At 40.7% G+C, this 15,288-nt stretch overlaps 1 protein-coding gene across 3 annotated transcripts in view; it reads right to left on the bottom strand.

Annotated features, from left to right (window-relative positions):
- Window positions 1–15,288, bottom strand: part of CABIN1 (calcineurin binding protein 1) — a 109,778-nt gene that overhangs the window by 3,557 nt on the left and 90,933 nt on the right. For 2 of the 3 annotated variants that reach the window (XM_021549888.2, XM_021549889.2), the window contains exons 35-36: window positions 11,718–12,009; window positions 304–468 (exon numbers count right to left, since the gene is read on the bottom strand). In XM_021549888.2, the coding sequence (XP_021405563.2) occupies window positions 304–468; window positions 11,718–12,009 (457 nt within the window). The remainder of the gene's footprint in view (window positions 1–303; window positions 469–11,717; window positions 12,010–15,288) is intronic. The other variant, XM_021549890.2, reaches the window with a different exon arrangement.

Raw genomic sequence — 15,288 nt, 5'->3', positions numbered from 1 at the left:
AAAAATTCTGCTTTAAAGGATGCACAAGCTCTACTGCATGAAAGCTGGTACTGGAGGTTTTTTATTTGGCTTTGCTGCCATGGTATTTAGCATGCCAGACATGCACCAAGCAGAATCACCACTAAGGGATGACAGGGCTCTTGCCCAGGAAGCTCAGGCATTGCCAGGAATGCATCTAAACGCTGAAGGCAGGCAGAGAAACTGAGGCACGTCAATCCCAACTGGCCAACCACTCAGTGCCTAGAGACGATGCAGAGCTCACCACCCCATTGCAGAATTCCCTGAAGCACAGGAAGCTCCTACCTGGGGTACAAACATGTCCCGAATTTGTGCTGGGCACGGGCTCCACTTGCCAGCAAACAGGCTCTGGCGATGGTGCGACAGTAGCCATTTTCATCTGCTGACAAAGCCGTGACTCCTGCTGCTGAAATCCAAGCCCCTCCAAAGGCACTTCAAGCTCTTCTTCCTCTTTAGTAATGAAATATAATTCATAGATTAAGAGACATCCTGATCTCTCTCTCTCCTAAGCCTCAATCCTTTTGCTGTCTAAGCAACAGGTAGAAAAATCCTTTTAACCCTTGCTCCATTTCTAAACCATAGCATGACTGAGTGAAATTAAATACTGACAAGGTAAGATGGCAAAACCAACTTTTTCATACTTAGTGCCATCAATTCAAACTCTTAAAAAATGGTAAATGCCATTTGAAAAAGCAAAGGAAAAAATTTTTGAGGTTGACATTTTGTCATCTGTGCACATCAGTAGCAACACAGAGAGCTGAGCATTTCCTTTGGAGCTGTGAGGGCTGGAAGGAAGAGCTGCCACGTGCAGAGCAAAATCCATCACCCTTAATGAGGGAGCAGCTGTGATCAATGGGACCCTCTCTGATCTCCAGCCACAGGTACCTGCTACACTGAGCACAGCTCACTGCTAAGAAAGAGTCATTACTGTGAATATCCAATACCAGGGCCAAATCCATTTTTCATGAAACCAATATCAGGTGATACTGAATGCCCACTCTTCACTGATGCATCCACTGTATCTCTATAAATATATTAGCCTAAAATTCCCACCTTCTGCTATTCTAGAGCCTGGGATGTTTGTAACTCAGAATCCATGTGTGTGTAGAGTCCTGTTGTTATGCACCAGCTGTACCTGCTTTTAAATGAGTGCAGTGTTAAACCAGCTTTCTTACACACTGAGCTGCATGTTGTACATAGCAGGAGTCATTTCCCAGTGCCCTTGTGGGGCAGGGCAGTGACCCCTTCAAGGCCATAGACACAAAACAAGCTCTTATTCTCTCTTAAAAATGGAGACATTCTTCAAAAAACAAAGGGCTGCCTAGTCTAATTTCAGTCACCTCCCATTTCCACAGGCTAAGGTTGCACAGGCAGCTATCATGGGTCAGCACATGCAGTGGACAGTCACAGTCTCATTTGCTCTAAAATTAATTGTATGGCAATGCTCTAAATTAATTTGGGATTTTGACCATGCAACGTCTTAAAAAGGAATACATATTTTAACTTTTCTTCATTGGAAAACTGCTCCCACCCCCTCAAGTGTTGAAAACACTTCTCCATCTCCACCAATATAGAGAAGATTTCGGAATTTACCATGGTAATATTCTCCTGTACAAGAGTTCCCCTTGCAGCAACTGTTTCAGAAAACATCACAGCTTAACAGTCTGATCTATGCAGTTTGAAAGATGCAACTTTTAAAAAGAGTTATAATTTCTATGGTTCTTGAATAACTTGTATGATAAAAAAGCTCAGGAAAGCAGGCTGTTCTTTCATCCACTAATTTTTATAGGTAAAGAAAAAGCCCCATCATCTAGACTTGTAGTTGAAAGCTCCTATAAGCCTTAGGATAAATGAGATTGCTTGTAGAGGAGTGTCCAATAGCTCCCAAAAAGGAAAGGTCACCCACTACAGCACAGTTCACAGGCAGCTCCTGTTCTGAGATGTTCCACTCACTATCAACCACAAAATGGAACAGCCTAATGCAGATGAATGTGGTTCCCATTCTCAGCACTCTCTTGCACATTTTTCTGTGGATACTTCAAAATACAGCACTGGAAGTAGGAAAATAATACTTGCATCTGTACATGTATTAATAGACCAAATCAGCTGAGAACAACGCAGAAGGAAGTGCTTAACTGGAGGAATCTTGAGTAGGAAAATCCCAAAGCATTGTTCCCTTCTGAAGAAGCAGAGGACAGCTGAAAGACCCCTGGGTTTTGCCTGCCCTTTTCTTCAGCACACAGGGATTTAACCCCACACTGCCAAAGGAGCAGCCCCAGGCCAGCACACACACACACATCCCCATGCCATGCCATGCCATGCCATGCCATGCCATGCCATGCCATGCCATGCCATGCCATGCCATGCCATGCCATGCCATGCCATCCCATGCCATGCCATCCCATCCCATGCCATCCCATGCCATCCCATGCCATCCCATGCCATCCCATCCCACAGGCTGCAGTCTGAGCCCAGAGCACTCCCACACTGACATGGCTACAGGACACTTGATCAAACGTTACAACCTCTGAAGAAAAGCAGGATGAAAATGATGATGATTTCAGATTACTCCACAAGACAGAGAAGTCAACTCATTCTCCAGCATTCCCTCCAAAATCAACACCTTAAGTAGCCAGGGTAAGTACTAGCAGAATCTTTCTTATCCACTTATTAACCCAGAATACAAACCAGCAATTAACTTAGCAGGTACAGAACTATACAGAAATAAACTGCAAATCCTACAGCCTCAACTATACTGTTAACTGAGAGCAGTTTTGTATCTACTCTAATACTTAACTATATTAGGGACTTATTAGCTCACAATACAGAGCAAGAGCTCTGATTTGCATTATTATCTAATGACAAAACTCTACTTCTTATGCTGATTACAATATTTGTTTGATTATAAGATATATCATTGCTTAAACTGATTTGCTGTACTTTATTTTAACTAAATTATGGCCCACTGACAAAAGCTCTTTTGAGCAGCCTAATTCTAGGAAGATGCTACTAGACTGGTATCAGTCTGTGTTCTCTCAAGAGCAATCAGCATCGTCATACACATCTCCATCTTCCAGAATATATTTTTTCAAGTTTTGAAGATGCAGTTTTACAGTGCAGTAAAATTAGATTTTTATTTGAATAAAATATCTGACAGCGATTTTTAATGTAGAAGTGAATGGAAATGAAAGGACAGGAGTCCAGCACACTGTGTATTTCTATCACTGCACTTCTGGAAACAATGTTTGATAACATTTTATTAGAATGTGCCTTTCAGTACAATAGAAATCAAGAACCACTGTTAATTATTCCCTTGCTGTCAGAAATATTCAGTACAGTCACAGAATTCTATTCTCTGGGTAATACACTTTATTCTTTCAGGACCGTGCAATTTTAGGTTTTTTTAAAATTTAAATAGAAACAATGCTATTCAAGTGACCACCTTAAAAATAAAGTTAATAAACAAAATATTTTTAGGCCTCTTGAAAATAGCAAGAATTGGTTGTTTCAGCATACATATCATAATTTATACTTTAATATATTGCATAGATATTTGTTCTTTTTTCATTACAGGCAAAAAGGTCAAAACAAGGAAGGACAATCAAGAATATACAGTTTGATCTCTTAATGATTTGTCTAAAACAGTTTTCTGAAGAGAATATTTTAATATTTGTTTTGAGGAAGATGCTGTTAAAGCCCTGAACATAATGTCCTAGTTCTTCTAATAAAAACTTTCCCCAGGGAGGTAAAGACTCCACTAACTCGTGAGCCACGATATCCTGCACAAGTGCAAGAACACCAGAATATAAGTGCAGCACATTTTGAAGGTTCAGAAGCTCTGATTTAATATCAGTTAATAAATCTTTTGGTATTACCCTGTACTTGTACTGTCTTGGCAGGTTTTCAAACATTAGCTCTACAAAACCAGTTTAAAATAAAACCAGTTTCTGAAGGTATAATATGCAAGAGACACTTGTCCCCAGGCTGAGGAAGGGGCAGGTACTGTACTCTGGAGACCCATTTAGCACTCTCACAACACAACACACAGAAATTAAGCACACAGAGAAAAGCACAGATTTGCAATGCACGTCACTATTGATACTGAAAAGTTCCTCTCCAATCGAGCTGAATTACAAGTATTTTTTTTTAGCCTTCCCTTTCCCAACAACTGCCTAAATACATATAAAATAGTACACGACATAGAAAGAGGGACATCATACCTTTCAACATCTCCCTGCTTTAGTGAGGAAGAAACAATTCAATGCAACAACCTACTCCAGCTTTCCTCTCCAACCTCTTCCCACTTGTTGCCAGGGTAACCAGTGTTTGCAGATGCCTATAGCGGGCGCCTGGGTTCATGACTTCATCACAGTTAATATCCTCTCCCTGGTTCTTCATCCACAGCATGCACTACATACATTCATCCACACACTATCAACACGCTGATTACACAACCCTGCAGCCGCTTCTATACCCACACCGTTCACTTGGCTATTCTGATGTACATAAAAATCAAAAATAACGCTGGCAAAAATAATCACTTGGCAATTTGAAGATGTGGAGAAAGTTTAAAAGCAGTACTACTGTAAGTAAGCAGCTGCTCTGGTCCCTCTGCACTGAGCACTAACTAATTCGATCTCATCATGCTGTCAGGTATGAGGCAGTAACATCAGTGTTATAAAACATTTTGTATGGAGTTTCAGAAAATTCTTTAGTCATGCACTAAACCTCTTCATTACAACTGGAAGACAAGCCCAGAAAATGTGACTAGCACCTGGAAAAAACATTTTCCAGTTTCTAACAGAAGCACTTCGAAGTATTACAGCACAGATATGTTAAAGAATATAGGCAATGCAGAGTGCACGCACAAAGCACCATTATAGGAAAGAAGAAGGAGCTGAGCTTTGAAATCCAGGACAAAATATTACCATCGTTTCAAAAGACAATACAAGGACAAGTGAACAGACAACAGCCTCAAGTGCTTAAATAAAGCACTTGCACCACTTGCATTTGTCCCTCTGCAAAATCCTTTCCCCAGCAGTTCTGTGTGTCAAGACAAAAATCTTGGAAATTCATCAGTAGCATTTAGCTGGTTTGTACTACCTTGCCTTCCAACAGCTTCAAAAGAGTAAGGATTGAATTCTGTGTGCCTCCAGACTCTAGGAAACACTTCTCTTCCTAGTCCCAGTAACAACTGGTTTACTCTGCACTGGTGGCCACCCACAGCACACACAACTGTTCACACAACTCATTTACTGTACAAGGAGGGAATATTTTTTTTCCACCCAATGGAAACGCATCTGATCCTTTGCTCCCTGACATAGTGGAGGAAATATCTTCCCACATTTCCAAGGAATAATACTAATGTGAAAACAATTCACTTTCTCTATTCCATTTGCCTTGCTCTCCAGTGTGCTGGGAATTAATACAGCTTTTTTCCCCACACAGCAGTTGCAAAGGCCATGGAAAGGCTGAATTTGAAGGAGCTCAGAGTTTCCTTATGAGCTGTGCTACTAAGTCAGCAGAAAGACTGCACCAGGGTTGGCTCAGCTGAACAGAGTTAAGATGCAGAAACACAGAAACAACAGAGCCTTTAGCCATGAGGTACCACAGCAGAGCAGACAGCGAGGTACTCAGCTCATCACAGCATGTGGCAGGTACACTTGGTAGCCTTGCTTTCTCTAAATTCATTCCAAATATCCTGCTATTAAATTTATTTCTAAAAAAGCACTGCCAAGTGCTTTTAGTGCCTATAGCTGTAGAAAGAAGTATTTGACTTGAAATGCCAAATGCAGGAAATTACATTCAAAGCTGACACACAAAGTCGTATGTTAAAAATTAAGCATTGGAGTAATTTTGGAGGCGAAAAGCTGCAGAACACAAGTTCTATTGCCCCTGAAAGAAAAGAAATTCAAGCAGTCTGGTGAACAGAAGTTTGCAGTGCAATAGCACAGCACAGTGCTATATTTATCACTAGGTCCTGAGCAGGGAGAATGTACTGTACAATCAAATGAGACATACCCCAAAACTCTTCCTAATGCTGAGGTCAGCTGTCACAGACCACTAATGAGACTAAAATGTAAAATGGGTGGCTGCCTTGAAAATGCTTCCTGGAAATAGTCCCTGGCCCCTACTAACTCCCAGATCCCTCTAACAGCCATGCTGGGGCCAGTCTGACAGCAGAGACAGAAGAATTCCTGTGTCCAAAAACATTTCCTGCCACCACCACCTGTCCTGGAGGTGCAGGAACCTGGCATGCATGTGGGTAAAGAAAAACCCTGAAGTTCAATCCTAACTTTCTCTTTTTTTTTTTTTCAAACCAAACTTTAATTTAAAAGAGCAAACAATGAGCCTAGATCAAAAAGACAACAGTTTGATATTCAACGACATGAACTTTCAAATGGCTTTATCAAAATACAGCTAACTGATATTTGTTAATATTTGACTCAGCAAGGACACATCATCTGGAGAGCATCACAGCAGCACCTGTGGGCAGGAATAGTCATTTGCAGTCTCATGGTTCTGAAATTTCTCTATGAGTTACCTAACAAAAGCTGTAAGACCTTTCCTTTACCACCAATATTTCACCCTCCTTTGCCCTGACTGCCAGCAAAGCACGAGGAAATTAGCAAAAGCAGCTGGCAGAAAAATCTCTTAAGTGAATGTAATGACACCCCACAATTTTCTAAGTAATTTGTAAGCAACACAATACCCGTGCAGAGGACTTATAACTACATCTCTCTTCAGTCTGCCTTTGTGCAGGAATATATGTAAATTTTATGCTGCTGACAGCAATCTAAAACTAGTGAAACTGAACCATATTGTAACCATACAGCATTGCTGTATGTTCCTTCACAAAAATCTCCAAAAATGCGTTTCAGTAGTGCAAGGCATCCACAGGGTAATGGCTCTCCAGTATTTGCAGGGAGATTTAAGAGTGCACAGGGCTAGAGAGGCTCCTGGAGCACAGACCTGCCCTGAGTGCATTAAACCCTGGCTCCAAACCATCACCTCACCTGCCTCTGCTGTCCCTGCCCTATTTGTTCTTTCTGATCCAACATAGGAACATAAAAATTATGACAGTTTAAATGTCAAAGGATTTTCTGAACTACACTGGATTGAGCAAATAAAACTTCAGGAATCTGAAGTGTACATATCAGAAATAGACATTAAGTGTACTGAAAAATTCTTGTGGAATGAGTTTGTTTCGACAGGAGGTAAATCAGCACATTTTTACAAAGGGAAGAGGAAGAGCCATGACCGATTGGTACTGTCTGAGCACTGCAAAAAGGAATTAAGAAGTCATTCACAAACAGGAAACCCCTGCTGACATTCAGCAGTCAAGTTGTTTTCAGAGTGCACCATTGTGAAAAATAAAAAGCTTCACAAAAAGCAAGGATCAGACAAGAAGTGAGAATACCAATGGCAGGGAGGCTGAAGCAGCAAGGGATCAGAGAATCACTGGATTCCCAGTTATTCCCAGCCTGGCTGATTCCCAGTGATGACTCTTCAGTCACTCACAGGTGGGCAGGAGCTTCTACCCCAGGACAGCACCAGTGGGGTGGGGCTACAAGAATTTTGAGAAGAGGTTTTAAAGCCTAGGAGAAATCCAACCTTGGCAACTGAGGAAGACAGCTGTCAAAAACCAGAACAAGTCAACAAGTCAAGAAACTGAGGAGAAAGCAGTGAAAGTAAGATGCACACAAGTACCACAAGAAAACAGAGTGGAAGAACACATGCATTTAAGAGAGAAGCTTCATGCCAGGTAACTGCAATCAAGGTAGCTCACATGAGGCCACAGGTCCTTGGCTTACATAACTTTCTCTGTTTCATCTTTTTTGGAGCCATCTGTTGAGAACAACTCTGTACTCTACAGCACAATTTTGAATTCAACAGAAAAAACAAGGTAAGACACTGACTGCAATTAAGAGGGTTGAATGTTACTACTTATAGTCATTTAAAAAGTACCTGAAAATTTGAATTGAAATGCATAGTTAAAATAAGGCGTAGCCAACAGGGCCAAATACTTCTGTGGAAGAAGAAAAGCTGTCAAAACACTGAACTACAGGCTCTTAAAATCTGTGTTTGTCTTTGGAAATTCATGACAAGCAAGCTCAGGAGCCAGTATGAGGCTCATACTGAGACCAGTATGAGGTTAAGCTCCACTTCTGATGGCAAAGGAATAGGAATTGTGAATGCTCACTGATGTTTGGGTATCCAGAAACTGCAAGGACTCAAGGTGGGCCCTCCTGCCATGCACTGTTTTAAGACAAGAGATGCTGTCAGTGCAAAATGATGGTTTACATTCTCTGTAGTGATACCTTAGGGAAACATTCAGTCTCCTCAGTCTTCTGAGAACCCACTGTCAACCTAAAGTCATTTATCAGTTGCTAAAATAAACTTGCAGACTTCTGGGAAAAGATGCTCCTTACACCTAAAAGCTCTCCTGTGACTCCAGCACCCAGTTATCCTGCAGGGTGAAATGTCACATTCCAGCACTACTGAGTGTTACTGAATTCTTAGGACTTCCCACTTCAAAACCCTCTTTACCTGGAACATTTGCCTTTCAAGGATTCTGCAGCTGCCTGCACACACTGTGTAACGGTCTGCTCAGCTTTCCATGCAACTGTCCTCACTTGTAATTCATTTCTTGTGCTTCTGAAACTCTCAAAGTTCTACAGGGTGAACTGTATTTACACCTCTACTTTCCCTGTTGTGCCCATTTCACAAACATCTGAAATTACAGCAGGATATTCCCGTGGCTTATGGAGTGCCACTTCCTTGCACAACACAAAGAATTGTCTTCCCTAGCTTTGAATTTCTAAGTTTGGACAGCTTTATCATGACCTTGCTTTTATATTGAACTGCTTAGGCCTTAAATGGACAAAAAATTAATAGTGGGGAGTCTTCTATGTGGATTTTATATTCCAACTTGGTAAATAGCTGGCTTTAAGCAAAACACAGAACCTTAAATAATTCTAGGTATAAAAACCTCCTCTTGGTATCAGAACTCAAATGTGAATATTCTCCTGTTCATTCCTCATAAAAATCATTATTGCAATAAGGACAGCCAAGAAGAAAATGTCAAGATTTTTCAGCAATTTAGAACCATGTAATACTGGAACAGTGTGACAGGCTGGAGGGAGTTTACCTTAATTGTCCTATTTTAGCTTCCCCAGAGAAATGTTAGGCTGAGCTAGGAAGGTTAAGAGTCCCAAGCACATTTATACCCAAATGTAGGAAGGTGCCTTGCTGAAACTGCCACCACCATCCCTCTGCTGCTGGACTCCATCACACTGTGCTCTGCACCAGTTACTCATGCACGAGACAAAATCTCAGGAAAACATCTACATCAGAAATGAGTGGCATAGCATCAACAATGCTTGGAAAAACAAATCCTTTTCCTGGGTGAAATCAGAGAAAATGAGAGCAGCTAATACTCCCTGATGTATAATACTTCCACATGAACAAGTAGGTACAGGTAATGAGATAAAAATGTTGAAAACAGTTTACCCTAAAAATGGGAGGAGTTTTTACTCAAACAGAACTAATGGAAGGCAGATGAAAAAGAGCTGTAACAGAATTATAACTATTTTTTTTTTAGAAAAGGTAGATGTAAAGGTAGGAGAATTAAAAGAAAAGAGGAAGAAAGGACACAGCAGTAATTGGTGTCTGCCTCAGCTAGAAAAATGACCTGTCAGGTAGGGCTGAGAGCCAGATACAACTCATGCATTCAGCACTGAGCTTTGGAGAGAGAGCCTCTTGATGTTCAGTTTCAGGGGTGTAATTCTGGCAGCTAACCCTTCCATCTCCCTCAACCAAAATGATGCATAGAAAACATCAAAGAAGAGTGAACAATATCTAACTCTACAACCTTAACAAAGCCCAGAAAGTCAAAAGATTAAAATAAATGTTCAATCACTGCAATGTGGCCTGGGGAACTACAGAGAGGAAAGCACATCAGAAATGCTCCCGAGTTCTGTTTGAAAACCAGAAGAATGCATGAGTTCTTATCAGCATTGTCATTCCCACATCACTCTCCTTACTAAGTCCATAATAGCTTCACAGAGGATTCAGTTTTTCCTCCCCTGTTGTCTAGGCACAAACCCAAATTACTCCCTGCTGAACAAACCAGACAAGACATCTTATGACACCAGGCAACTCCATTCTTTTGCTTCCCAAGGACAGTAAAAAAATGCAATTTACACACAGACTAAGCCTTTCCTTCCTCATCACTCCACTTTTCTCTTTTCCCTTCCTAAGACAATCTCTCCCTGGAATTGTGAAAAAGGAAAATTAGACAATACAACTGCTGATACTAGATGTTGAATTTCAGTTTTGTTCTGTACTCAGAAATTAGCAAATTGGGAAAACCTGTTTCTCCCTAACTTGCTCTTCACTGCTGATGGATGCAGCCTATGTGCATTCAAATAACAAGGCTGATTACATAAGGAAAGAAAGGACATACCACAAGTATAAAGACAAAAACTTTATGAAGTCGCAATTCCAAACAAAGAAAACATCCTGTCTCACAAATCTGGATACTATTTCCACAAATCTGGACACTACCTTCATCATTTTCCACAATACCTGTTCTATATGTGGTTCATTCATAACTTTAGCTGGACTCCCATGTCTTGTCTAAGGCATTTTGTGAGTAGTGCTGGGCCCAGGCTTGGAAACAGATGGAGTGAGCACAGGCAGCAGCAGATGCTTTTTCAGACAGGGCTCCTGCTAAAGTTGCAAGAAAGTACAGCCTATGGCAGGTGCTGTGCCACCTTAACGTGCACAGTGTCCCACAAATACTGCCAACCACCTCTCTGGGCACCCAAGGCCAGTCTGAAATTGGGTTTAATCTTACTTCACTCCTCAAAGTGGATCAGGATTGCCCAGCACAGAGATCTTTCAGCTGCTAATTAGCCAGCCTACCATGACAGCACTAAAGCAAATGACAGCATTCTCATTTATTCTTTCCTCATCTAGAAAAGTGTATAGAATCAATTACATAATACAGTCATCAACAAATCACACAATCATATTATAGAATAAATAGCATTTGTTTGGTTTCTTCAATCCTTTCCTGTGCTCTAACCTGGCACATAACCACACCAGGGTTATAAATAACACATTCCAACATTCTGGTCCCGTCAGATGCTTCTTTTCTGAAATGTGAAATATAATAGTGATGATAAGCTAACTTTCTAGACCATACAGAATCTTGTTCATCAGTGTTATGTATCTCCACACTCATATGCTGGGCAGTGAGAGCTGCACATCTAATTATGTTAATCAAGCTCTTCTAAGACAGATGTAGGCTGCTCATCAGTTTATTTTAATTGTAATCACCTTAAAATAACTTAAATCTTTTTAAATGTTAAAAGAACTGGATCCTCAACTCATTGAAGAAAACAAAATAATTTTTATTTTAATGCTGCTAGAGACTTCAAATCTCTAAAAGAGATTACTATTTTCAGGCTGCTATTTCATGATTTCACATACAAGTTACACAGAGTGGTCACTCTTTTAATCTATGCTAAAATTTAAAGTACGTATTGCTTACAGAGAAGCGCCACTTCAGGAGCAAGACAAAAAACGTGGTGCAGTGATGAGAAAACGGGACAGAATCAGAACTCGGGCACTACCTCAGCAGGTGCAAACTGATCAGAGGGGGCCAGAAGGTTCTCCCTGGTGAGACTTACCCCGAGCAGCCTCTCCCAAGCTGGGGGCAGCCTCCGTGCCCTGGCCCCGGGGCTGCTCCGGCTCCCGCTGGCACTCCTGCGAGGCCGGCGCCGACGATGCCGAGGAGGAGGAGGATGAAGAGGAAGAGGCTGGCTTGGATTTGGAATGCAGATCGTTCAGTCTCAGGAGGTTTTCAGGAGTCACAGTGTCTGGATTCACTGGGGTGGGATGCAGTGTGGCTGGTGCTACTGGGAAGAAGCTCTCCCGGTTGTCCTTCGGGTGCTTTGGGGTTGTGGGTGTTTCTCCTGTGGACTGCACAGAGAAGGGGCAGAGTGAGAAAAGGTCTGCCTGGCACTAACTCTGTGCCACCTGCTTCAGTGACTCCTGCAAGCAGCACGTTTTATGGACAGAAAACACTCTCTTTAAAGTGAATATAATAGAACAATGACTCAATCACTATTCTGAAGAAATCTTTTCTCCTTTACGGATTATTTTCTGTTCTTTATGGTCTGTTTATCAAACTAGCACTTGAACACTTATTCACATTTACAAAGTTTAATTTAACACATCCCTCACAACACACTTCCCTGAACTCTGTAATTAAGCATGAGTTACAATCTCCTGTAAACAGAAACATATTTCTTTCATTTAAAAATACATTGACAAGTGCTTGACCTGAAAAAACAGATCTGCACTGCTTTGAGACTCTGCAAATTATCACAAGAAATAATTCCTAGTGAATGATGTGAGAAGAAATGGAGAAAATAGAAAAATGTATTCGCTTGTGAAATAAGTGATGAGCAGAAGTCCAAATCATAAATTCCTGACAACTGCAGAACTGAGTAACACTGAGGTCCACTTGAACCAGGCTCAGAAGATCTGCTGCCTGTGCACAAGCAGGAGAGGAACCAAAAGCAGTGCTCTTCTCCAAAGCCAGTGCTAAAAATTGAATGCAGACTCATTTATTATACAGACAGAAGGTAGAAGTGGGACATAAATCCACCAAAGAAGGGAATAAAAGTACCCATAAAACAAATATCTTCTCTACAACTTTTATCAGTAATCAAATAAAGTATTCTTGCTTGTGAGACCACTGAAAGCATTTATTTTACACTCTTTACAGTCTTCATTTAATGGAGATTTATTGGACCATAAAAGATGCAGTTAGATAGAATTCTCAGATGTTTAATTGTTTACCTCATACCTCTACCAAGAAAAAAACCCCTCATTTTAACCATGGTATGAATGTCTGAAACAGAAACAGGATTCAGCTGTCAAGTGTAAAATCAAATTGGACCCTAATGTCCCAGATGACCAAAGATTTATTACAAAGCCAGAAAAGTCAGTAGAATTTCACTGAGAGAACAGAGGAACTTTCAGGTGTAGAAAAAGCATACTTAAAATTCAAAGGTAGAAAGCACACAAGTACATAAAAAAAAATAATTGGCAGAATGTATTTTTGAAGTTCCTGAACTTGATTAATCAATCTCTAAAAAGCATACAATTAAAACCTGCCAGATTCTATGTGTACACAAAAAAAAAAAAAAAAAAAAAAAAAAATACAGCAGCTATATTCACAACAATTACCACACTGGATCAAAAAAAGGTATATTCTGCCTCTGTTTCTGATGCTTAAAGCATCAGTTCCAAAACTAAAGGTCTCAACACACAAATGGGATCACACAAACCTGAGGGAAATTAAACTGCAGAAGAAAGCCTTAAGCTAGAAGTGAGATCACTTGAGGAAATGTTTTCAGCTGTGATTTAAAGGGAAAGCCCTTCACACCCATGCACTTCATTAACTTGCATAATGGGTGATGTAGAACCTGACATTTCTGTGCTTGTATTATATCCAATTTTTTTTTTTCCTGGAGAAACACACGAAGGTACTAGTTAGGTACATAGATGTTAAAAATGGATCTGCACCTCAGATTTCTACAAAAAAATGCACAGCTATTTGCAGAGCCAGAAAAAGGACATTTGGAAAGTAACTCAGCAGTATTTGGATGGTATTCAGATGAAAAATTATTCGAGAGAGTGCAGTCCCATGGAATAATTGCTGCTGGAAGGGACCTCTGGAGATCTCTAGCCCAACTTGCTGCTCGAGGCAGAGCTGATTTCCCAGTTCCAGCAGTTCACTGGGGCCCAGGGCCAGCCCAGTCCAGACACTGCCAAGGAAGGAGATTCAGCAGCCTCTCCAGGCCCCTTTCTAGTGTTTTACCACCTTCCCAGTGAACATTTGTTTCCAATCATTTCATCCAAATTTCTCTTGCTGCAGCTTTAAATGGTGCCTCTAGTCTGGTTCCTTCCTTTCTGCTGAAGACCACAAAATCTTATCCTCCATTATTCTTCTCCTCACCAGGATGAAGCACCCCAGCTGTTTTTCCAGAGAATTGAAACATTTTATTGACAAAAAAAATAATAAAGCTGAAACAAATGTGATGTTTCTGATTCAGGAAAATCATGACCAAAAATTTTAATGTGTAATCAAAAAGTGGAGCCTTATAAAAGAAAGCAACACACCGAGATTGTTGTGCTTATACTTTAAAGGGACTTTTCCAGATGTGACTTGGTGAAGAATTGTCTCAGGCTGCTATAAACAGACAGGTTCTTTTCAACTCAATGAAACAAAGACTTTGGGAGGAAAAACAAACAAACAAAAAATCTTACACTGACTGTTTTTTCAAACAAGGGGGTGGGAGTGAAAGAAAAGGGTGAAAGCTCTCTTTAAAATCAGAGCCAAGCACTAAAAAACCCATTGTTGGTTACTGTGCACTCTGCAACTCACAGAGCCTTAAGAAAAGGGATTTAAATCTGCTTTGTGTGTTTTTACTGCACTCAGGAACTGAAGACCATCCACAAGCTGTAAGCACAAAGCCAAAATGAGCACCACAGTGAGGCACATGTTCTTTAAAAGATTTTGGGTTTAGTGTAGGGGCAAGAATTCCAGCACCTCTGATCAGTAAGTGATGCTACTCACTAAAGGCAGCTCAGGGAATGTCACTAACTACACTGCTCAGGACTTATGGGGCCACATTTCATCATCCTGCAGATCTCTAGGAAAACACAGGACCTCCTAACAACCAGCTGAGAAATAAACCCAGAAAAACTCACTACAGCAGTCCTGGATTTACCAGAAGCCTTTTGTTCATCCATCTCTGTTGCTAAACCACCAGTAAGGCATAATAAAGATTGTTTTCCACAGACAGACAGTAGGAAATGGAGAGGCAGTGACAAACCTTCACCAATGTTTTATGTGGTTTCTCATCAGAAGATTATTTTTTAGTTTTTGCTTTGCTGTGGTACTAAGCCAAAACTCAGTTCTGACTCAGAACTTCTTTTCCCCTCCCTAATCCATCTCACCATGCTCAGTGCCCCTGTTACCACCACTACTCCAGAGGGCCTTTAGTCACCAAGAAGAAACGAATATTCTCTTACATGTAGTGTTACTTACAGAACATGTGAATATAACTGACTTGAGATAAAAACTCTTTTATCTGACTTCTTCCTGTCTTTCATTGCAATTACAGGTTCCTCTACTCAAGACTGGACTTCTTTCTAGATTTAAAAAAAAAAAAAACATGAGCTACT

This window comes from Lonchura striata, chromosome 18, assembly GCF_046129695.1.
Source record: "Lonchura striata isolate bLonStr1 chromosome 18, bLonStr1.mat, whole genome shotgun sequence".
NCBI classification, from domain to species: domain Eukaryota; kingdom Metazoa; phylum Chordata; class Aves; order Passeriformes; family Estrildidae; genus Lonchura; species Lonchura striata.
This window is presented reverse-complemented; position numbering and strand designations above follow the sequence as displayed.